The sequence below is a fragment of the Callithrix jacchus genome, chromosome 3, assembly GCF_049354715.1.
Source record: "Callithrix jacchus isolate 240 chromosome 3, calJac240_pri, whole genome shotgun sequence".
In the NCBI taxonomy this organism is placed as follows: domain Eukaryota; kingdom Metazoa; phylum Chordata; class Mammalia; order Primates; family Cebidae; genus Callithrix; species Callithrix jacchus.
The window spans coordinates 166,839,365-166,864,282 of record NC_133504.1 but is presented as its reverse complement, the minus strand read 5'-3'; the positions used below and the strand labels follow the sequence as shown (position 1 = coordinate 166,864,282).

At 40.8% G+C, this 24,918-nt stretch overlaps 1 protein-coding gene across 8 annotated transcripts in view; it reads left to right on the top strand.

Annotated features, from left to right (window-relative positions):
* Positions 1-20,166, top strand: part of STIM2 (stromal interaction molecule 2) — a 165,768-nt gene extending 145,602 nt beyond the window's left edge. For all 8 annotated transcript variants that reach the window (XM_035293924.3, XM_035293923.3, XM_008993504.4 and 5 more), the window contains 2 exons: positions 13,618-13,894; positions 18,727-20,166. In XM_035293924.3, coding sequence (XP_035149815.2) covers positions 13,618-13,894; positions 18,727-19,204 — 755 coding nt within the window. In that variant the 3' untranslated portion in view covers positions 19,205-20,166. The remainder of the gene's footprint in view (positions 1-13,617; positions 13,895-18,726) is intronic.
* Positions 20,167-24,918: the final 4,752 nt, after the last annotated feature.

Sequence of the window (24,918 nt, the reverse complement as noted above, 5' to 3'; positions counted from 1 at the left end):
GAGTGGAGGGGGACCCATCAATTCCTATAACAGGGACCTGGGAAGGGGTGGTTTTGCCCGAAAAGGAGGGGAGAACGGAGTAGGTAGCCCCCGTGTACGCTCTTACCTGCTACCTGGAGCATGACCCTAGGCTCAGCAAGGGTAACTGAGGTTGAGGAGCCAGGGCCCTGTTAATCATCCCTGAACCCTAACAGCTTTGGGATTGGAGATTCCTGAATGCCTGGCTCCTGACCAGCTGAGGCAGAAGCCTGGCTCTGGGGGATGTTACCCTGCTGCCCCCTCGTGCCAGAGTTTTGAGGAACTGAGGCCTGAGGTGAGTTAGGGCAATCCGACTTCCAGTGTCCCATGAGCTGACAAATAGGGCAGGACTTGGTAGGAGGCCATGGCTGGGGGCAGGCTTTTGACCAGTGCCCTTCTTTTCCACATTTGAAACACGCCCCGGGAGGGGTGCGGGTATTTGCTTTACCCTTGTTATTTCTGCCGGCCGAAGGGCTGCTACTAGGGCTTGGGTCTGTAGAGCGACTTTCTGTTTCATACGCGCTTGGCAGGCTACCTTGGCTGCGTCTTCCCTGGCATTAAAGACTTTAAAAGCCATTTTTACCAAGTCCTGTATAGGGGTTTCGGGGCCATCTCCTACCTTCTTCAGTTTTTTCCAGATATTGGGTGGACTGAGATATGAAATGAGATGCTAGGACAGTCGCCCCGTTTTGTGAGGCTGGGTCTAGGCGAGTAAAGCAGGTAAGGGCGTCTTGAAGATGGGTGAGAAACAGGGCAGGGTTTTCAGCGGGTAGTTGGGTGATTTCTCTTAGTTTATCATAGTTTACAACTTTGTTAGATACAGTATCCATTCCCCTGAGGAGGTATCTAATCATGTGGTCTCTTGGGTATATCAGACCCTCGACTAGCCTGATAGTCCCATTGGGGGTCTTCACTTGGGATAACTTCGGGGCCTAGGGGGATCTGGTTATCTATAGCATGATCTTTATCTGTTTGGTGTTTGGCTGCCGCTAGGATGCGCTCGTGCTCTTCTGCAGTGAGAGTGGAGGTACAGATAACGTGAATATCATGCCAAGTGAGGCTGTAGGCTTGAGTGAGGTATTGGAATTCCTTAATATAGGTGGATGAGTTGGCTGAGAAGGATCCTAAACGTTTCTCAATTTGGGACAGGTCTTGGAGTGAGAAAGGAACATGGACCCTGACTAAACCTTCAGCGCCTGCTACTTCTTGGAGTGGGGCCAGGATAGTTGGTTGGTGAGAGCGGGTGTGGGCCGCCACCGGAGAGGCAAGAGGAAGTGTGGCCTCCAAGGGAGGGGGCCCAGAGGGAGTAGAGGAAGAGCAAGGCATGGCCTCTGAGGTAGGAGGTGCAGAGGGAGTGGGGGAAGAGTGTGCTGTTGATGGCGACTGGTTGCTGAGATTGGCAGGAGGGGACAGATGTTCAGGCAGATCCTCCAGTGAGGAGTAGGGAGGGGGAGAGGTAGTGGAGGAAGATTTACGAGGGGTATGAGCTAAGAGGATTTGGTAGGTGGAGCAGGAAGAACATAGGTCGGGGTGGGTACAGAGGTCCCAAAAAGCCTGAACATAAGGAATTTCATTGTCCTTGCCCGTGCGGCAACAAAAATTGTCGAGATCTCGGAGGGTATTGAAATCGAAAGTGCCAGTCGGGGGCCAATGTGACTGGTTACTGAGTGTGTATTGGGGCCAAGCCACCTGGGACAGGAAGACAAGCTTTTTCTTTCTGAGGGTTTGGGAGCATCCCAATTTGGTAAAATTTCGCAGTAAGCACCCAAGGGGGGTGCTGGAAGGTATTTTGGACTCCGAATTTCCTATGGCGGGTGCAGCTACAGACTCTCCGGCGCGGTTAGGTAGATGCAAAGAAAAGGCGTCCCCTTCCGTTGCAAATTCCCCAGAGTACAGTTAAGTACGGTTAGGGAAGCGGTCAGAGGGGCGTCCTCCGTCTGGCAGCTACCCCTTGGAAGGCTCCTGGAGCCGGAACGGAGGACTTCCTCAGCTTGGCCGAGACTAGGCGAGGGGTCCGTGGGGAATGCCGGAGGGGAGCAACTGCACTGTGCCATAGGAGGAGGAGAAGGGAAGGGGTGGGGTAAAGCAAGAAAAAACTTGGCTTACCTTAATCGGAGCGTGGAGGTGGCAGGGCCAGTGTTGGGTAGGTCGGGAGGGGGGCCGTGGCCGGGCCAACGGCCCCTCCCTCCCGGGTTTCGGCACCACTTGTCTGACCTACCCTCTGCGGGAGAACTGAGCTCATTCGGGAAAAAACTGGACCGCAGGTTAGAAGAAAGTCTTAAGTTCAGGCTTTATTGAGAGGAAAGAGCCTCCGGGCGGACCAGCTGGGAAGAACAGGAAAATGGCCGCGCCGCTCAGAGGAGCAGGGTTCTTTTATAGGGGGCTGAAGGGCTGAGGGAGTGGGGAAGCCGAGAGAGCCGAGGTGGCGGGCAACGGTTGGTCCATTTAAACCGCTGGGCGGGAAGCTGGGCGGCGGGAAGCCAGGCGGCGGGAAGCTGGGGAGTGCTGATGAGGCAGGTGGTGATTGGTCAGCTGGTTGCCGGACGGGAGGTGGCTGCAGCTGGGCGGGAAGGCTAGGGCAGTATGTAGAGTGAGAGATAAGGGAGCCTCTTTGTGGGGGAGGGAAAGAGAGCTTTCACGGTAGGGGCAGAGTTTTCCAAACACAAGCTAATATGAGATATAGGCTCACAGTACTGAGTTTTTCCCAGAAGCCTTTTAAAAAAAAAATCCCTATATTTAGAAATCTTGAAATAAAAGAAATTTTCTTGCTCATTGGTTAGAATTTTTCCCCAATATACCCTTTCACGGAGGAATGTAGCCCTTCTTATCCAGGCTTTTTATCCAGAACACTCACTTACTATTCCAATACCTAATGTAGGCCCAAAGCCCAATGTTTTGACCCCAAACTAAATCCCAAACCCATAGATTACTGAGACTGATAACCTCCCAAAACAGTGGTCATTCACAGGCCCATTAGCATTTACTTTTAGTCTTTGTCTTGACCTCTGAGAATTTTCTGTTCTTTCTTACAAACTCATCTATGTGTTTAAAACAATTGTTATATTTTATCCATTACATCAGAATGTTTGAGGGTATTTAAACTGTGTTGTTGAGAGTTGGGAGATAGTTGTCAGGTTGCCTTTGACTGCCATGTTGTTAGAACCAAAAGTACATACATTGTTTATATTAGGTTGTTGTTACTAGGGGAATCCCTCATTGAAAACAATTTTTTTTTCTTTTGCATTTTAGCTTTTGGGGTACATGTGAAGAACATGCAACATTGTTGCATAGGTACACATGTGGCAGTGTGATTTCCTGCCTTCGTCCCCTTCACTTATATCTGGCATTTCTCCCCATGCTATGACTCCCAAACTCCCCACTCCCCGCTGTCCCTCCACTGTTGCCTCCCAACAGACCCCAGTGTGTAGTGCCCCCCTCCGTGTCCATGTGTTCTCATTGTTCAACACCCACCTATTAGTGAGAGCATGGGGTGTTCGATTTTCTGTTCTTGTGTCAATTTGCTGAGAATGATGGTCTCCAGGTTCATCCATGTCCCTACAGAGCACACAAACTCATCGTTTTTGATGGCTGCATAATATTCCATGGTGTATATGTGCCACATTTTCCCAGTCCAGTCTATCATCAATGGGCATTTGGGTTGGTTTCAGGTCTTTGCTATTGTAAACTGTGCTGCAATGAACATTCGTGTGCATATGTCCTTATAGTAGAACGATTTATAATCCTTTGGATATGTACCCAATAATGGGATTGCTGGGTCAAATGGAATTTCTATTTCTAGGTCCTTGAGGAATCGCCACACTGTCTTCCACAATGGTTGAACTAATTTACACTCCCACCAACAGTGTAAAAGTGTTCCTATTTCTCCACATCCTCTCCAGCATCTGTTGTCTTCAGATTTTTTAATGATCACCATTCTAACTGGCATGAGATGGTATCTCAGTGTAGTTTTGATTTGCATTTCTCTAATGATCAGTGATGATGAGCATTTTTTCATATGTTTGTTGGCCTCATTTGTCTTCTTTTGTAAAGTATCTGTTCATATCCTTCACCCACCTTTGAATGGGCTTGTTTGTTTTTTTCTTGTAAATCTGTTTGAGTTCTTTGTAAATTCTGGATATCAGCCCTTTGTCAGATGGGTAAACTGCAAAAATTTTTTCCCATTCTGTTGGTTGCCAATTCACTCTAATGACTGTTTCTTTTGCCGTGCAGAAGCTGTGGATTTTGATTAGGTCCCATTTGTCTATTTTGGCTTTTGTTGCCAATGCTTTTGGTGTTTTGGTCATGAAGTCCTTGCCTACTCCTATGTCCTGAATGGTTTTGCCTAGATTTTCTTCTAGGGTATTTATGGTGTTAGGTCTTATGTTTAAGTCTTTAATCCATCTGGAGTTAATTTTAGTGTAAGGTGTCAGGAAGGGGTCCAGTTTCTGCTTTCTGCACATGGCTAGCCAGTTTTCCCATCACCATTTATTAAACAGGGAATCCATTCCCCATTGCTTGTTTTTGTTGGGTTTGTCAAAGATCGGATGGTTGTAGATATGTTGTGTTGCCTCCAAGGCTTCTGTTCTGTTCCATTGGTCTATATCTCTGTTTTGGTACCAGTACCATGCTGTTTTAATTACTGTTTGAAGTTCGGTAGTGTGATGCCTCCCGCTTTGTTCTTTTTGTTTAGAATTGACTTGGCTATGCGGGCTCTCTTTTGGTTCCATATGAAGTTTAAGGTGTTTTTTTCAGTTCTGTGAAGAAGGTCATTGGTACCTTGATGGGGATAGCATTGAATCTGTAAATTACATTGGGAAGTATGGCCATTTTCATGATATTGATTCTTCCTAACCATGAACATGGAATGTTTCTTCATCTGTTTGTGTCCTGTCTTATTTCGTTGAGCAGTGGTTTGTAGTTCTCCTTGAAGAAGTCCTTTACGTTCCTTGTTAGTTGTATTCCTAGGTATTTTATTCTCTTTGTAGCAATTTTGAATGGCAGTGCATTCTTGATTTGGCTCTCTTTAAGTCTGTTATTGGTGTATAGGAATGCTTGTGATTTTTGCACATTGATTTTGTATCCTGAGACTTCGCTGAAGTTGCTTATCAGTTTCAGGAGATTTTGGGCTGAAACGATGGGGTCTTCTGGATATACAATCATGTCGTCTGCAAATAGAGACAATTTGGCTTCCACCTTTCCTATTTGAATACCCTTTATTTCTTTTTCTTGCCTGATTGCTCTGGCTAGAACTTCCAGTACTATATTGAATAGGAGTGGTGAGAAAGGGCATCCTTGTCTAGTGCCAGATTTCAAAGGGAATGCTTCCAGTTTTTCCCATTCAGTATGATATTGGCTGTTGGTTTGTCATAAATAGCTTTTATTATTTTGACCTATGTTCCGTCATTACCTAGTTTATTGAGGGTTTTTAGCATAAAGGACTGTTGAATTTTGTCAAAGGCTTTCTTTGCATCAATTAAGATAATCCTGTGGTTTTTGTCATTGGTTCTGTTTATGTGGTGAAATATGTTTATAGACTTGCGTATGTTGAACCAGCCTTGCATCCCCAGGATGAATCCTACTTGATCATGGTGGATAAGCTTTTTAATGTGCTGTTGCAATCAGCTTGCCAATATTTTATTGAAGATTTTTTGCATCTATTTTTATCATGGATATTGGCCTGAAGTTTTCTTTTCTTGTTGAGTCTCTGCCAGGTTTTGGTATCAGGATGATGTTGGTCACATAAAATGATTTGGGAAGGATTCTCTCTTTTTGGATTATTTGGAATAGTTTCAGAAGGAATGGTACCATTTCCTCTTTGTGTGTCTGGTAGAATTCGACTGTGAACCCATCTGGACCTGAGTTTTTTGTGTGTGGTAAGCTCTTATTTGCTACCTCGACTTCAGACATTGTTATTGGTCTATTCAGGGTTTTGACTTCTTCCTGGTTTAGGCTTGGGAGGAGGCAAGTGTCCAGGAATTTATCCATTTCTTCCAGGTTTACTAGTTTATATGCATAGAGTTGTTTATAATAATCTCTGTGGTTATATGCATAGAGTTGAATTTCTGTGGAATCTATGGTTATATCCCCTTTATCTTTTTTTTATTGCATCTATTTGGTCATTCTCTCTTTTCTTTTTTATTAATCTGGCTAGTGGTCTATTTTATTGATCTTTTTGAAAAACCAGCTCCTGGATTTATTGATTTTTTTTGAAGAGTTTTTTGTGTCTCTATCTCCTTCAGTTCTACTCTGATGTTAGTTATTTCTTGTCTATAGCTAGGTTTTGAGTTTTTTTTTATCTTGCTCCTCTACCTCTTTCAATTTTGATGATAGGATGTCAATTTTGGATCTCTCCACTCTTCTCATGTGGGCACTTATTGCTATATATTTCCCTCTAGAGACTGCTTTAAATGTGTCCCAGAGATTCTGGTATGTTGTGTCTTTGTTCTCGTTGGTTTCAAAGAACTTCTTTTTTTCTGCCTTCAATTCGTTGTTTATTCAGTCAACATTGAAGAGCCAGTTGTTCAGTTTCCATGAAGCTGTACGGTTCTGAGTTAGTTTCTGAATTCTGAGTTCTAATTTAATTGCACTATGGTCTGAGAGACTGTTTGTTATGATTTCGGTTCTTTTGCATTTGCTGAGGAATGATTTACTTCCAATTATGTGGTCAATTTTAGAGTAGGTGTGATGTGGTGCTGAGAAGAATGTATATTCTGTGGATCTGGGGTGGAGAGTTCTGTAAATATCTATTAGGTTTCCCTGTTCCAGGTCTGAGTTCAAGTCCTGGATATCCTTGTTAATTTTCTGTCTGGTTGATCTGTCTAATATTGACAGTGGAGTGTTAAAGTCTCCCACTATTATTGTGTGGGAGTCTAAGTCTCCTTGTAAGTCATTAAGAACTTGCCTTATGTATCTGGGTGCTCCTGTATTGGGTGCATAGATATTTAGGATCATTAGCTCTTCTTGTATCATTGATCCTTTTACCATTATGTAATGTCCTTCTTTGTCTCTTTTGATCTTTGTTTCTTTAAAGTCTATTTCATCAGAGACGAGAATTGCAACGCCTGCTTTTTGTTTTTGCTCTCCATTTTCTTGATAAATCTTCCTGCATCCCTTTATTTTGAGCCTTTGTGTATCCTTACATGTGAGGTGGTTTCCTGGGTACAGCACACTAATAGGTTTTGGCTTTTTATCCAATTTGCCAGTCCGTGTCTTTTAATTGGGGCATTTAGTCCATTTACATTTAGGGTTAATATTGTTATGTGTGAATTTGATCCTGCCATTTTGATGCTAGCTGGCTGTTTTGCCTGTTAGTTGATGCAGATTCTTCATTGTGTTGAAGCTCATTACCGTGTGGTATGTTTTTGGAGTGGCTGGTACTGGTTGTTCCTTTCTATGTGTAGTGCCTCTTTCAGGTGCTCTTGTAAAGCAGACCTGGTGTTGATGAAATCTCTGGGTACTTGCTTGTTCATAAAAGATTTTATTTTTCCTTCACTTATGAAGCTTAGTTTGGCTGGATATGAAATTCTGGGTTGAAATTTTTTTTCTTTAAGGATGTTGCATATTGACCCCCACTCTCTTCCGGCTTGTAGGGTTTCTGCTGAGAGATCTGCTGTGAGTCTGATGGGCTTCCCTTTGTGGGTGACCCGACCTTTCTGTCTGGCTGCCCTTAGCATTTTCTCCTTCATTTCAACCCTGGTGAAGCTGACGATTATGTGCCTTGGGGTTGCTCTTCTTGAGGAATATCTTTGTGGTATTCTCTGTATTTCCTGGACTTGAATATTGGCCTGCCTTGCTAGGTTGGGGAAGTTTTCCTGGATAATATCCTGAAGAGTATTTTCCAGCTTCGATTCATTTTCTTCATCACATTCAGGTACACCTATCAAATTTAGATTAGGTCTTTTCACATAGTCCCAATTTCTTGGAGACTTTGTTCATTCCTTTTACCCTTTTTTCTCTAATCTTGCCTTCTTGTTTTATTTCATTGAGTTGATCTTCGACCTCTGTTATCCTTTCCTCTGCTTGGTCAATTCGGCTGTTGAAACTTGTGCATGCTTCACGAAGGTCTCCTGTTGTGTGTTTCAGCTCCATCAACTCACTTATATTCCTTTCTAAGTTGTCCATTCTCATTAGCATTTCATCAAATCTTTTTTCACTTTCTTAGTTTCTTTGCATTGGGTTAGAACATATTCTTTTAGCTCACAGAAGTCTCTTATTACCCACCTTCTGAAGCCTGTTTCTGTCATTTTATCACACTCATTCTCCATCCAGCCTTGTTCCCTTTCTGGTGAGGAGTTGCGATCCCTTGTAGGAGGAGAGGTGTTCTGGTTTCAGGTGTTTTCATCCTTTTTACACTGGTTTCTTCCCATCTTTGTGGATTTATCCACCTGTCATCTTTGTAGTTGCTGACTTTCAGATTGGGTCTCTGAGTGGATGTCCAGTTTGTTGATGATGAAGTTGTTTCTGTTTCTTAGTTTTCCTTCTTCTAATAGTCTGGCCCCTCTGCTGTAGGACTGCTGATGTCTACTCCAGGCCCTGCTTGCCTGGGGATCACCTGCATCAGCTGCAGAACAGTTAAGGGTTGCTATCAGTTTCTTCTTCTGCTATCTTTGTCCCAGAGGATACCCACCAAATGTCAGTTTGATCTCTCCTTTATGAGGTGACTCTTTGGATATACGGGGTCAGGGAGCTGCTTGAGGAGACTTTATAGGAGCTCAAGTGCTGAGCTGTGAGCTCTGTTGTTTATTCAGAGCTTCTGGGCAGGTAGGTTTAAGTCTGCTGCAGCAGAACTCATAACCCTCTTTTTTTTCCCAGTTGTTCTGTCCCAGGGAGTTAGGGCTTTATTTATGAGTTTCCTTTGTGCTGCTGCCTTTTTTTCAGGGCTGCCATGCCCAGCAATGAGGCAGCCTAGTCACTCTCTGCCTGCAGAGGCTTTGCTGAGCTGCTGTGGGCTCCACCCAGTTGCCGTGTGAACTTCTCTGTAGTCCTGTTTATATGGGTGTAGTTAGAACTGCCTTGGCAATGTTGGCCCACCTGTGTAATGGCAGACTCTCTGTAATGGCAGGTTGCCTCAGCAATGGCAGGCTGCCTCAGCAATGGCGGACTACCTCTGTAGTGGTGGAGTGCCTCGGTAATGGCGGATGCCCCTCCTCCACAGAGCTGGACCATCCTGGGTTCAGCTGTGCTTGTTGTGAAACTCTCAACCCAGAGCATTTCCAATTGCTGTCTTTTTTTTTTTTTGTGGGGGTGGGAGCAGCTGAGCCTGATCACCTGGCTCCCTGCTTCAGAGCCTTGTTTTTTTTAGTTGAACAGTTGACTCTCTCCCAGGTGTTCCAGTCGCCTGTTGGAAAGGTGCCAGGATCTGTGTGATTTCCCTTGCGGCAACCCACTGTGCCGGTTGAAACAGCGGTGTGAGATTCGTGGCGCTTTTTTGCCCAGGAATCTCCTGGCCTAGCTCCCTGTTTCAGTCCCCTTTTTAGTCTGATGAATCGGTGACTCTACCTTTCTGGAGCTCCAATCACCAGCTAAAAGGGCACCTAGATCAGTGTATTTTGTATGGAGAACTGCTGCGCCGGCCAAAACAGCCGCGCTGGTGACCCATGGGGCTCCTCAGCCTGGGAATCTCCTGGTTTGTGAGCAATAAAAATACGCCTGGAAATGCGGCGTCCACTCACCCTCTGCGCTTTCACTGGGAGTTTCAATCCTGAGCTGCTGCTAATCGGCCATCTTGGATCTTCCCCCTGAAAACAAAATTTTATCTTTTCCACCATAAGAAACACCACAAAATATAATTTGTAAATATAGGGTCATATTAAACTGCTCTGCTTCTATAGGTAATTATTAATATTAGAATTAAAAGTTATCCCAGGAATGGATTTTGATACAGTGACCTTTAATGTGTCATTTACCTACTGGGATAAATCACAGATGTGAATGAATGTTTATCTTCATTAGGAATAATTAATGGCCTAGAAGTATTATAAGAGATTCATATTTACATTACATAAGGATAACTAGTTACAAGGCCAAAGTGCACTGCTTTTTAATCTTTCATATATATTGTGACGTTGCAACTGTTTTCAGCCTTTATGGACTTCTTCAAGCAACAGGAGGAAGGACAACCCTCAGTTCCAAGTGTACATAACTCTAATGGACAGATTTTTTAAGGCAAAAGAGATGGCTGCATATATAAGAAGATATTTTTGGAAAAGATTGTCAAGTTATAAACAATTTACAGATGTGACAAATTTACTGATTTTTATCTTTATTATATTCTTTATTAATTACTTAGAATTTTTCTTACATAAGCTATTTACTTCCTTCTTAAAACTTCCTTATGCAATATATTTTTTTAATCTATGTGGATAGTATTCATTTTTCCAAGTGGCAAATCCTGATTCCTCTCAGACCTGATTTCTCTCCCATCATACTTACAATCATGACTGAATCTTGCTGCTTTTATTGCATATTCCAAATAATGGGTGATTGCTCAAATGACTGCAACATATGCTGAGAATTGTAGAATTTATTTTTCTCTATGTGACAGTGGTCCTTTTTTTTTTTTTTATTTACAAGACGTATTTTCTTCTTTGGCAAAGTGAAAACAGACTGAAGATTTCCAGGAACCCTATAATTCTCTCATCTATGAATCGTTATAAATAAGTGAGAAAAAAATTCTATTTGCCAGCTAAATTACGAATATTTCCATATTATGTTTATTTGTGTTTGGAAAAAGCTTTTTAATTTTACTTTATTTTTCTTTGTTTCAATTCATCATGTTATTTCAGGCTATTTCTGTTAGTATCATCCATTGATTTACTGAGTAGATGTTTATTGAGCATCTACTTTTTACTCAGCACTATGATAGTTTGGTGTTGTGATGCAAAGTTGAACATGATACACAGTGATTGCTTTCATGGATCTTAGAGTCTAGTGGAGCCATACATTGAGATAACTTATGCAATAGGGAAATACACTATGGTATTACTGCATGGACACAAACTGAAACACTGACCTCAAACTGGGAGGGATTCCTGGAACAATTGCCATTTAAGCAAAGAACTGAAATGGGAGGTCAAGGGAGAGTTGGGGAAAGGAGGCATGGAGGTGAGAGAGAATGTGATACCTCGGAGGAGCGGAGAGAGATACTGCTCCTAATATTCCTGCAACAGAACAGAGGGACACTAGCTCCAAAACAGAGGCTGGGTAAGGAGGGCAGTTTGATCCATGGTAAGGGGTTTCACTTTAAGGGTTTTAAGCAATATACGTTGATTTTCCTTTCCCATTTTAGAGTGAACTTGCAGGTGCAGTGTGGAGAATAAATTGGAGGGGGAAAGTCAGGATTTTATAATATAATACTGGTACAGTAGTTGAATATAATCCATCAGCAGTGAGGGTGTAGGAGAGCAGACAGATTTGAAAGATATTAGAGAGGTAGAGATAGAAACCCTATGGTTAACTAGATGTGGATTATGGTGGAGGAAGAAGAGTCAAGAATACCTGCGTTTGCAATTCTGATGACTGGGTAGGTGGTGATGTTATTTGCTGAACTAAGGAACAGAAGAAGGAGTGAGTTTGGGAAGGAAAATGTTGAATTTAGTTTGGGCATGTGTGGCACATTCGTGTGTTCATTGAACAGTTGGATATAAGAGTTCAGGAGAAAGATTAAACCTAAAGTTACAGATTTGGGCTTCTGTAGACTACAAATGATCATTGGGGTCGTGAGAGTAGATGAACTTGCTCAGGAAGGTTAAGTGGAACAAGAATAGAACAAGGCTTAGAACAGAACTTTGAAGAAGACCAGCAGTCAAGGGATGGGTAAAAGAGGAGATGAGAATATGCTCAGAGAAGACAAGTAAAAGACAAAGTAATAACCACTGTTAATAATCACTGCTGGTCAGACGTCAGGAAGTATCGAGGTGCTGATTGAATTTAGCAACTGTGAGGTAGATCATGATCTGGTTGAGAATAGTTTCAGTGAAATTGTAAATATGTAAGTAAGCACTGTACAGTTTCTTTGGTGAATGAGTCAAGATGAAGTAGGAGAGACAGTAACATAGACAATTCTTCATGAAAAGGAGCAGAGCTATGTCAGCTGAAAGTCAGTATGAGGTAGAAGGTTTTCTTGTTGCTCTTATTGTCATTTGCTTGCTCTTTACGTTTGTCTTCTCAGCATTTGCTTTTAAATGCTATGGGAAGGGGAAGGGCAGATGATGACAATTAAGGCAAGAGAAGGAATAATCAATAGAGTAAGATCCTTGAGCTTGGGTTGACAGGTAGATAAGTGGAAGGAACACAGTGTATGAACTGGAAAGGTGGACCATGATCAGAATCTAAATGTCTAATATCTTGACTTAATTTTTTATATTTTTTTTAGAGACAGGATCTTGCTGTGTTACCCAGGCTGGTCTCAAACTCCTGACTTCAAGTGATTCTCCCTGCTTGGCCTTCCCAAGTGTTGGGATTACAGTTGTGAACCACCCTGCCCAGCCTTGACTTACATTCAAAAATAGAACAGTTCTAAAGGATGGCAGGTCAAGGCATGAGAGTGTGTGGTGTGGTAGAAGTGAAGGTCAGGAGAGAAGAGATGAAAACGATTGGTCAAAGTGTTGGATTGGTCTTACAAGTGAAGCTGCCCACATTGATGAGGGGTTGTAAGGATGGGTAAGAGGGAGAATGTCCGGGAAGTGACTAGTGAAGTAAAGGTGGAAGATTCAGTCATGTCCCTTAACCGTGTTCGCTTCAGCAGGAATGCATTTGTATGAAAGGATGTGGAAGTAAGGGTGTGCAGACAGAACTGGGCAGTAAAGCCACCTACCTTCTGTCCTGATGCTATAGCATCTGAATCATGAAGGAGCAACGCTTCAGCTTGAGAAGGTTGTTATTGGGTGAACTATGTTCATTCATTTAATAGTAAGAAATGGAATGCCCATTTAGTGAGGACATTGAGGATGTAGGGGAAGTTTGTTTATCAACCTGCATGAGTCTTGACTGAGACTGGTAGCAGACACAGTAGGATCTAAGACTTCTATCTAGTTCCACAGTACTTGGTGTTCAGGAAACAAGTTTTGGTCTCAGTTCTGCCTAACCAGCTGTGAGACTCTGCATACAGTATTTAAGTGATTTCTTTGATTTAAAACTGATTGGCATTCAAGTAACTTGTGATATTTCAAGAGATATCCATTGATAAAAGTCCAGCCTACTTTATTATGATAGTTGTTCTGTCTTTATGTTAATAGTCATTAAAAAATGTGTAGTACAATACAGGTTTCTTACAAGTATGCTGTATTGATTTAAATTTAAAGATTTGTTGTCTTGGGTAAATTTTTAAGCCTTTTTGGTTAGAACATTTAGATTTTTCCATTAAAACTTTGTGTTTATGTTCACTTCTGTTTATTTTTTAAACCTGTTATCTTTTTTGTTTCTATTTCTTAACTCTCCCAGTGTAGGTGGTAGAGAATGGTAATAACTGTAGAGTAACTTCGATAGAGAGAGATGAAATAGTGACATATTAGTGATACCAGTTCTCTTGTGTGTATGTATTTGTGGTGACTGTAAAGGGAACCCTGGATTCATGAGCTTCTTTGTCTTGATGTTTTTCAGGGACCATGGCTAAACCTCCTGGATCATTAGCCAGAAGCAGCAGCCTGTGCCGCTCGCGCCGCAGCATCATTGTGCCGTCCTCGCCTCAGCCTCAGCGAGCTCAGCTCCCTCCACACGCCCCGCACCCGTCACAGTCTCGGCACCCTCACCACCCCCAGCACACACCACACTCCTTGGCTTCCCCCGATCCAGATATCCTCTCAGTGTCAAGTTGCCCTGCGCTTTATCGAAATGAAGAGGAGGAGGAGGCCATTTACTTCTCTGCTGAAAAGCAATGGTATTGGCAGTGAATAATCTACAGGGCATGTTGGGGCTGGGTTGGGGGTGAGCTGTGAGAAGGGGGATGGGAGGAGTGGTGCATTGTTTCCTTTTTCTGTTGCTACATATCAAATTACCACAGACTTTGCAGCCGCAGACATCACCCATTTTTTAGCTGTTAGTTCTGTACATCAGAATACCAAGCCTGGTGTGGCTGGGCTTTTTGCTCAGGGCCTTAGAAGGCTAAAATCAAGGTGTTGGCCGTGCTGCATTCTCATCTGGAGCTTGCAGTTCTTCAAAGCTCATGTGGTTGTGGTGAACTTCATATCCTTGGCTCCAGGACTGAGGTCCCCTGTCTGTGCTTGCTGCCAGCTAGCTGCGCGGCAGCTGCTCTCAGTTCCTGTGGCTGTCCACTGTTCCTCGCCACGGGATCTCTATCTTCAAAGCTGGCAACACAGAATTTTCCTGCTGTAGATTCCTCCTTTGCTTTGAGTCTCTGACTTCCGTCTCTCTGATCTCTAGACTAAAATTTAAAAGGCTCACCTGGATAATAATCTCACTATATTAAGATCACCTAATTTCGGGCCTTAATTTTATCTGCAGAATCCCTCTTACAGCAGCACATGTGTTTATGTTTGATTGGGTAACTGGAACAAGGTATATGTACACCAAGGGGTGGAAATTTAGGAGCCATCTTTGGATTCTGTCGACCACAGACATGTAGGTAGATATTTTGAGATATAATGGCTTAGAGGTCACTGGACACAGTTGACTCAGATGTCAGAGCATAAACTTGTTATGAACAATTTTATATGTAAAAATTGAAAATATGAGCTTAAATATACTTGAACACAAAGAAATACCAAATATGACTGACCTAAAGATATTTGTTGCCACTTAATGATTTATTCGATTATGTGCCAGTACTTGCTAACACACAAACAGTATCATATGCCAAAGTTTTAAGAAAATGTCAAGAACTTAAAAGGATAAAATTATATTAATAACAATTTTTTTTTTAACAAAATGGGCTTACAGCAGTTCAACCTAATGACATCCATGCTCCATGAAACCTGTTACTTAGAGGAGCTCTGTTCTTAAACCACCTTCCCCTTTAAAAGCAGTATGGTATTGAGTGTTAGTTTCAGGTATTGCCACGTAGTAGCCATGTGGCCCTAAAAGCTCTACCCTCTTCTATGAGAAGCAAAGGGAGTGGTCCACGCTCTATCATGTGACTCATTAGGTGACATTATCATCAAATAATCACTTTTCATTCATAATTATTTAGTAGTAAAAGAAAATGTTATGATTTGCAAGTGATCAGTGTAGCATATTCCTAAGGAGATAATGCATGTTTTGTATCCTCATTGCAGTCGGAGAATCTGATGCAGCTTTGCTTGGTTAGCACTTTATGATTAGCTTTTCGTCTGTCTTTGCAGTATGATCGTAGTCACCAGCAAGATGACTTTACTGGCAGCACTGGTCTTGTGTGGTTTCTGGAAATGAGAGCATCACTGTCTAATAAAACTTTTTGTATTGATGGAACATTCAGTTCTCATTTCAATAGCAATGTCAAAAATTCATAGCTAGCTCTCATAAATAAGAGAAGAACTTGAATTTGGAAAACCTTTCTTCCTCTTCATTTTCAGACTCTCTGTTGAACCACCAGAATCCTTACAAAATAACAATATTGAATATTTACTGATTATTTAATATTCTGTGCCTTATGCACATATATGCTCATTTAAACCTCACTTTGAGTTTTCTTATACAAGTATGAATTCTACTCTATGTCACTCTGGGGAAAAAAGAAATAGAAAATATAGCGTAAGGGGCACACATAATTAAGTTCAACATTCTGAAGAATATGTACTCTGCAAGAAAATAAAATGTGAAGTTGTATTATAATTATCCAAGTCAGATTGCTTATGCAGAATGGGCAGTGCTTTAGATTCTTGTCATTACGGAATTCAAATGTTAGAACTAGAAGGTAACACTAATGATTAATCAAATGTTCTTACTTTAACAGATAGGAAAATTGAGACCTCGAGAGATCAAATGATTTGCTGAGGCTTGTACAACTGATTAATGGTAGGACCAGCTTAGGAACCCAAGTCTTCTGACATAAATCAGTATGCTTTTCACACATTGTTTAGAGTTTAGAGGCTAGTTTTTAAAATATTTTTAGCCTAGCTTAAAATTTCACACAAAAAAGCAGCCAAGCCACATAACAGAAAAGAAAATAAATTCACAAAATTATAACTAAATCAGCTTCTAACTTTGGAAGCTGAATAGCTTCAGGAACAGTAATACATTCTATTCAATTAATGGACAGCCATTTAAAAAAAAAAAAAGGCTTTGCAGAAATGCCTCTACCAGTGATTGATTTCTGAGTCTAATTATTTCCTCATATCTGAACTGCTTCTTGCTTTCCATTAGCACTACCCATAATTGAATTATAAAAACATTTGAGAATTATGCAGCACACGGAGGTGTATGTTATGAAACTATTAGGTAGGTCTTTATTTAGGGGAATTTGGACCTTTGGGGAGCTTATAGTATAGTAAAGACAATCTTCATATAGATGTGTGAGTAAAGTACATAGAATTGACTAAATTTAGCAATCTTTATCTAAAATATGGTATTAACCTAGAATATTCTTCAAAAGCAAATGCCATATCTCCTGTAAATGTGTAGGTCAATAACATGAAAATGATAGTAATCATAGGCCATCTAAGGTAAGAGATCATTCAGTTTATTCATTCTGTAAATACGAATTTAGTCCTTGCTATGAGAGGTGCATTTGCCAATAACATGAGCTACCAAGACAAGTGAGACAGGGCCCTGGCCTAGCTCCAGCTGCTAGATGATAATCATATGTGTTCTTGCCTTTCTCTTCTGCCTTCAGCCCTGTCCCTTCTCACACTGTATATCTTTTGCCACTTTTTACCTTGACTCTTCCTTTCACTTCCCAATCATTTCCTTTCATGGAGTGAACAGTATTCACCTCGGGCTCAGTGCATAAAGTGAATGAGACTAAGTGGTGAAGCTCTCAAAAAAAAAAAAAGTGAATAAGATGTGATTCCTGTTCTTTAAGATCTTATTCTGTTCTTTCATTCATTCACCCACCCGTCCATTCATTTGTCCAACACATTTTTATGAAGTACCCAACGTGAGCTTGCCACTATTCTAGTGCAGAGAATGCAGAAGTTAATAAGTCTCCTTGTCCTTAATAATTGCCTTTTTTTCTGGGCATACTGCCTATAAACAAGTTAATATAAAATATCATTTTAGGTTTTGGTAAGTTTTGGGGTAGCAAACAAAGACAGTTGTAAAAGGAAGAGAACGCTGTTTTATAGGTGGCTAGGGGAGATAAGGTGGCTAGGAGAGGCAGCAGTGGCTAGGGGAGGCAGCAGTAACCTGCATGCCCTGGAGAAGTAAGCCCTGTGGAGATGGAGAGTAGATAACAGCAAGCAGGGGGAACAGCAGGTGCAGGGCCCTGAGGGGTCTTGAGGTTGGCATGTTACAGGAACACGAGGGAGCGTGCTGTTGGAGACAGCCAGGGACCGCATGTGCATGGTCTGGTAGGCTTTGACAAGGACTTTGAATCTTACTCTGAGTTTGAGAGAAAGCACTGGGAAGTTTCATGTAAGTGAGTGAATGATGTGTTTTGCTCAAGTTTTTAAAAATCACTAACGGCTGTGTAGAGAAGTAACTAGGAGGGGAGAACAAGAATGAAAGCAGGGAGACCAATTTGGAAGCCGTTGCAATAATTGAGGTGAGTTCCTGGTGGTTCTGGAGGCAGGATGGTAGCTGGGGGTGTAATAAGGAATGGTGGATTTGAGAGAGATTTGAAGGAATGGCTGATGGCATTTACTACATGCTGGTTGTGAGGTTATGACATTTGTTTTTCCACTGTGGAGAAAGGGAGGCAAACATTCAAAAGTAATAATGCTGTGAGAATTTACTGAATGTCTGGTTTTTTTTTTTTTCTGAGACGGAGTTTCGCTCTTGTTACCCAGGCTGGAGTACAATGGCACGATCTTGGCTCACCGCAACCTCCGCCTCCTGGGTTCAGGCAATTCTCCTGCCTCAGCCTCCTGAGTAGCTGGGATTACAGGCACGTGCCACCATGCCCGGCTAATTTTTTTGTATTTTTAGTAGAGACGGGGTTTCACCATGTTGACCAGGATGGTCTCGATCTCTTGACCTTGTGATCACCCGCCTCGGCCTCCCAAAGTGGTGGGATTACAGGCTTGAGCCACCGCGCCCGGCCCGAATGTCTGTTTTTTAAAAATAGCATCATCTGTTTTTCCCTTCCCCTCTGCTGCCATACTCTGCTGTACCTCGATTCCATGCCCCCCTTTTAAATTTGGTAGAACTTAGATTTTAGTGTAATTCCTTTAATGTATATTTCTTCCTTCCTAACAAAGCTATAGTTCATCAAGTTAATGACAAAGGGAGAGGCAGTGACTAGAATTCATCTTTTAAAATATGTCAACTCTGACTTAGAAAAACAGTACTGAAACAAAACATAAAAGTAGCTGAGATGATAGCTGAATTACCTGTAAAATCTAAATATTTTAGTTTATTTGACAAAAACAAGGTATAACTTGTCTGTGTGGTAAGATTTCATCATTATGTTTGTGTTAAATATCAAACATTGAGTTTTGAGAAGCTATATTATTTAAAGAAGTAATGTTCTAATTTTGTTGAAATGCATATAGAATTGTATCATTTCCCTCTTTTAAATTTCAGTGAGCAATGAAAGTTGTTTTAGTTAGAATGTCTTTGAAAAATCTTAAGATTAGACTGATTTAAAACTTTTACCTTTGTTTGTGTTTACTTCAGGGAAGTGCCAGACACAGCTTCAGAATGTGACTCTTTAAATTCTTCCATTGGAAGGAAACAATCTCCTCCTTTAAGCCTCGAGATATACCAAACATTATCTCCGAGAAAGATATCAAGAGATGAGGTGTCCCTAGAGGATTCCTCCCGAGGGGATTCGCCTGTAACTGTGGATGTGTCTTGGGGTTCTCCTGACTGTGTAGGTCTGACAGAAACTAAGAGTATGATCTTCAGTCCTGCAAGCAAAGTGTACAATGGCATTTTGGAGAAATCCTGTAGCATGAACCAGCTTTCCAGTGGCATCCCGGTGCCTAAACCACGCCACACATCATGTTCCTCAGCTGGCAATGACAGTAAACCGGTTCAGGAAGTCCCAAGTGTTGCCAGAATAAGCAGCATCCCACATGACCTTTGCCATAATGGAGAGAAAAGCAAAAAACCATCAAAAATCAAAAGCCTTTTTAAGAAGAAATCTAAGTGAACTGGCTGACTTGATGGAATCCCTTTCAAGTGGCATCTGTAAACTTTTATACCCCACCCTCCACTCCCCACCTTTTTTTTGGTTTCTGTTAATTTTAGGAATGTAACTCCATTGGGGCTTTCCAGGCTGGATGCCATAGTGGAATGTCCAGAAGGGCAACTGTCTACTGTCTGCTTATTTAAGTGACTATATATAATCAATTCATCAAGCCAGTTATTACTGGAAAACCATTGAAATGAGACAGTTTACAGTCATTTCTGCCTATTTATTTCTGCTTTGTTATTAGCAATGTATATACAACATTTTGTTGAAAGCCACTATGGACTTACAAGCTTTAATGGATTCGTAAGCCAGCATGGGCTTGCAAAAATTCCTTGTTTACCAGAGCATCTTCTTATCTTTCCACAGAGCTATTTACATCCTCGACTAAATAACGTAAAAGAAGTAAAACTAATTGCACTACTGTTTTCCAGACTGGAAAAAAAAATCTCTGCAAGTGAAACTGTATACAGTTTATAAAATGACTATGGATAGGGGACTGTTTTCACTTTTAGATCAAAATGGGTTTTTAAGTAGAACCTAGGGTTTCTAATTGACTTGATTTCTGGAAATGAAAACCCATGCTTTTATTATGGGAAGCTTCTTTAACTGCATTTAATATTGTAAAGTTTCAAGCCCCGCTGTAAAGATCATGTTTTGTTTCCCCAGGGCTCTCACTGTGATTTACTGCATTGCAGGCTGTATGATAACATATAAATAAGTTAAAGAGAGAAGGTTCTTGATTCCTTATGCAAGTGGAAGAGTTGAAACTTGATTGAAGGACTTAAAACATTCACAACCTTAAGCCGAGGTGGGGGGATATGGGGATTCAGGCAATTGTTTACAAACTTTGAATAACTGCAAAGGATTTACGGTTTGTGAAAAATTTGTACTGTGGAAAAGATAATAAATTGGAGACATTATTGTGTGGGACTGTGCTGATTTTTGTTGATAACACTCCACAAAAAAACACTATATGTTTTCTGGAGAGCTGTGTAAGCTGTCTTCTGGCTTAATTGCAATATAAGAAATAGTGATGTTCTGGATGTAAGTTGTCAACAGATTTCTATTTTATGTTGTTTGTCATATTTTTATGTAGTTTGAAATGTATAAATGTTCTAATACCAAGATTAACAAATATAAGTTTATGGTGCATTTAGATTGTGTATTAATTTGTTAAGTATGATGTTCATTAAATTGGTGGATTGTATAAGGGTAGCTTTTACTGTTAAAAAAAAACAGTAGAGAGTTAAGTTTCATATAGCAACAAAATATGTTAACATCTAGGGAGTTTATACTTATACCACTTAAAAAATATGCAATCATAAATGATCTGGTTACTGCAGTGCAGATAGATGTTTGGCTGAACAGCTGATACATATTAGTTAGAATGCTTTTCAGCATTATGGCTAAAATATCTGTCTAACCCAGTGCTGTTTAGGTGAAAATGCTAATTGATAAACAAGAAGTTTCTTTTGAAATTTGCTTTAAAGAAATGCTTTAGTAAGAACATGAACAATTTCCTGATGTCTCCTGTAAATTGTGATTGTTTATTCTCTATTACTGTTGTTAAAAACTTGAATGATATTTATATTGACTGATTTTTATATACTTACTAGATTCAGTTCGGTAAGGGCAAACATTGATTGAAATGAACATAGAGTTCTGCGCTAATGATAAGGTAAGATAACCTGAGAGGTAGGGTTTAGGAGCACAGGGTTGAAGGCTGTTGAAGAAGGGGAAAAGTTGTGCATGAAGAACAGAAAAGGGTTCCAGACTGTTCATTCAGAGTGAAAAAACCTTATCCTCCTTTTTCTTATAACCAGACAGGAGGAGTTCTTCCCTTTGAAAATTACAAAAAAAGGTATGAGAACTTTGCAGTTGGAGGAATAGAAAAGGGAAAAGTTGCTGGAGCACGGAGTGAAGATGGGAGGAGCTGCCAGCAAAGCCCACTGCTGCTCCTGGGGTAGAGGGAGGTCTGCAGCAGAACCAGCTGGGGGCCAGCACTGCTGCTTAGAGCGGAGGAGGCTGGCCAAAGGGACTGTGGGCCGTATTCTGTCAGGGAGTGCATGCATTGTTTGTGCTCAATTTCAGACACTCATTTATAAACAAATTTAACCAAGGGATACTTACTGCTTTATGTTGCTTGTGATAATTATTTTGCATTACTACACTATACACATTTGTAAATACAACAGGAAATAACAGTTTTGGAAAGCTACAGTAATTTCTGTATTATATTATTTATATGTGAAAAGTTGGGCATTTCTATATTTTTTTAAATTACCATTTGTTATTTTGACATTTTAAAATTATGGTGTTTTCCTGACTTTAAAAGTAATGTTTTCCTTACTGTAAAAAAAAAAATCGATGATAGAAAAGTATAAAGAAGAAAATAATAAGCAGGTCAAATACTACTACCCCAAATAATCACTTTAATATTTTAGTATGCTTTCTGCTAGATCTTTTTCTACATATTGATGTATATTTTACATAATTGAAATCATGCTATATATTCAATTTTATATCATGCTTTTTCACTTAATATAAGCATTATCCCAACATTATTAAAAAACTTCATGAACAACGTTTTAATGACTGTATAACAATATGCTATTGTATGGATTTACCATAATTTTTTTAAGTATTCTGTCATTAAACATTTGGCTGTTTCTAAATTTCTGATATGTGGAGTAAGAGCATTTCACATTTATTGAGCACTCTATATGCCAGGCACTATTCTACACTCTATTCTCATTTAGTCTTTACACCAACTCTATCAGGTAGGTACTTCTATTATTATTACCATTTTACTGATGAAACGTAAGCCCAAAAACTCAACTTGCTGATGGTTATATAGCTAGTTAGTGATAGAGCCATGTTCTTAATTTCTAAGTCATACTGCATAAATTCCAATTAACACTTTCATTTCCTAGGGCATACAGTTTTAGAAGTTTACAGAAAAATGTAAGGATTTTTAGTTCAAATGTTAATGTATATTTACATGTGTACGTATATATGTGTATACACACACACACACACACGTAGTCTCACATGCCTTGGACATAACTTTTTAAGGTTTCTTATTCATATAACTGTGTTGATAACCACCCTCCATCCTGTTTCAATGTATATGAGTGCCCTTTGACTTCACATTACCCTTTCGATTACCATTTGGTTAAAACTTTGTTAATTTAATAGGTAAATAATATCTAGTAAGGTTGGAAAGTTCTTTCACGTTTTCTGAGCCTTATGTATCTTTTGTTTTAGTGAATTATTTATTTTTCCCCCATTAAGTTCTTGGGGTTCTATTGTTACTCTAAGTCTTTTGCACAGTTAACTAGTCTTTCAAATGTAGCTATTCTTGTATTCTTCATTTACTAACCGTTGATTTCAGAAAATGATACATGTATTTTTCATATTGATTTTAAAGGTAAATGGAAAAAAATAGATTTAAGTTTTAGTCTTATTGATCTCCTGATTCGGAGTCTTGAATGGGAGAGTTTCACCTCATTTATATGGTCAAGGTGGGTTTTCCCAAGAAAGTAGACAAGGGACAACATAGGATCTGCTTAAGCAAATTGTTTAATAGTCTATCACATACTAAGCCTCGTGATAAACTCTGAAGGTATAAAGACTAAGGTGCCTGCTTTAAAGGAACGTGGTATCTAATAGAGGAAACAGATCAGTCAAAAGTCCTTGTAATGAGCAGTGATAGAAATGAAAAGCGAATGTTGTGAATGTTGGGCAGGTGGGGCGGGGAGAGGGATTGTATAGTTCAGAAATAAATTTATGGAATCAAGGATAATTTAACGGCGCTGTTTTGTCAAGGACATGGAGAGATTGGCTGTGACAGATACATGTAGGACCAAGGGCAAGTTAGTTTTAGGGTTTCTACTCACTAGTGGTCTGGTTCCAGCAAATGAGCTTGCAGTTACTGAGCGCCAGGGAAACAACCTGCTGCTAACTGTGAGGGTGCTTACTTGGAGCAAAGTGTTTGCTAGAAAGACTGCATTTGAGCAATCTCATATAAGCCCAGATAGTACTGATTAAAGACAGTTTCCTCCCCATGTCCCCAGCTCTCAAACAAGGTAGGCTTCGTTGAAAGACTGCCCTTCAGATTTATCAGGGTACGCCTGATGCTGTCTTCGATCAGCTGATGTCAAGTGAGTATCAGGCCAAGTTTTAGGATTTGACCTCAGTCCCGTGATTGGGCTTTTCTGGGTACCTACAGAGTCTCAGAAGTGGCTCTCAAAGGGTTCTGTCTAGAACAGTGTTTCTTACAGGCCCAGAAAGGAGATGGTGAAGCCTCAGTTCACATCTGGATTTCCAGTTCATGTCATGTGATTGAGACAAATGCCTCGCATTCTCTCATGAGTTGCAGTGTTGATGGCCAGAGTCTCCAGCATCCAGGTGATCCAGGTTTTACTGGACATGTTGCAGCACCTTCATCTACCTCCAAAAGTGAGGGAGAGCAGTGAGCTGACGGTAAGGGGGCAGTTCACCTCCGCCTGGTGAGAGCTGCTCAGCTCCAGGAAGTCAGTGGCTCAGCCATTCTCAATTGCCAGTCCTTGAAGCAGTGGCCAAGCTTCCGCTTCCCACATTGTGCTGTTTTGCCCTGCCAGGTTCTAGTTCCCTATAAAAGTAGGACTCTAAGAAATCTTAGGTGGGTCAAAATAGTTCATCGCTTGCTTCAGATTTACTCCATTTGATTTGGTTCTATCATTAGCAGCTATCCAGTGTTGCAATCCTCATTCTTCAGAACATTCTCTGTGTACTCTGTAAGCACTGCCTCTTTGATGGAAGCATCTTAGCTCTAAAATATCTACATAAGCTAATTTTCCCATGTGTGAAAATGTCAACTGCTGAAATACTTTTACAGACCTCTGGCTTCTAGGGTGTGGTGGCATCAGATTTTAAGGAAATTCAAGGTCACTAGCTCTAAGGTACTGGAAAATGTTTTGAAAATAAGAAATGTGGCTTTGTTGTTTGATTATTCTCCATGAAAATGCTTTCTGTTATCATTCAAGATGTGTATCTGTAGCAAAAAGTACAAGGACAAGAAATTAAAAGGGGTGTTGCGTGTGGGGTGGGGGGAAGGGTATAAAAGGAAGCCTGGGCGCCATAGTGAACTGCTATACTAGAGGATGCCTTTGACTTAAAGCTAAGAAAATGAACTGTAAAAAGGCCTGGGCGTGAGATCTTGGGAAGGGAGGGAAGGAGAGAGGAGGGTAAGGGTGCATTTGTTGTCAGGTCACCAAATCTTGTCAGTTTCCTTCCTCATATCTCAGGGAATGCCCCACTTCTTTACTGGCCTGGCGATTTGCGTCTCCATTTCTCATATTACTCACTTCAAAAAGCTAACTGAACCCAGCCTCACCCCCTGCTTCATCCTTTCATTGGTGAGCTCTCTAAGTTGCACAGTGGATTTTCTCTGAATAAAATTTTTCTATGTCTTCCGTTGCCTGTGGGATAAAATACAAACTTAACCAAAACCAGCAAATATCCTTGATGTTCTTTCTGTGCCCTGCTTACTCCTCTGGCCTCATGGCTTTTGTGAACATAGCCCAATCAGTCACACAGAACTTCGTGAAATTTCTGGAGTAAGGCAGGCTGCTGCTTTTGCCTGGAATGTCCTCTTTCTTTCTTTCTTTCTTTCTTTCTTTCTTTCTTTC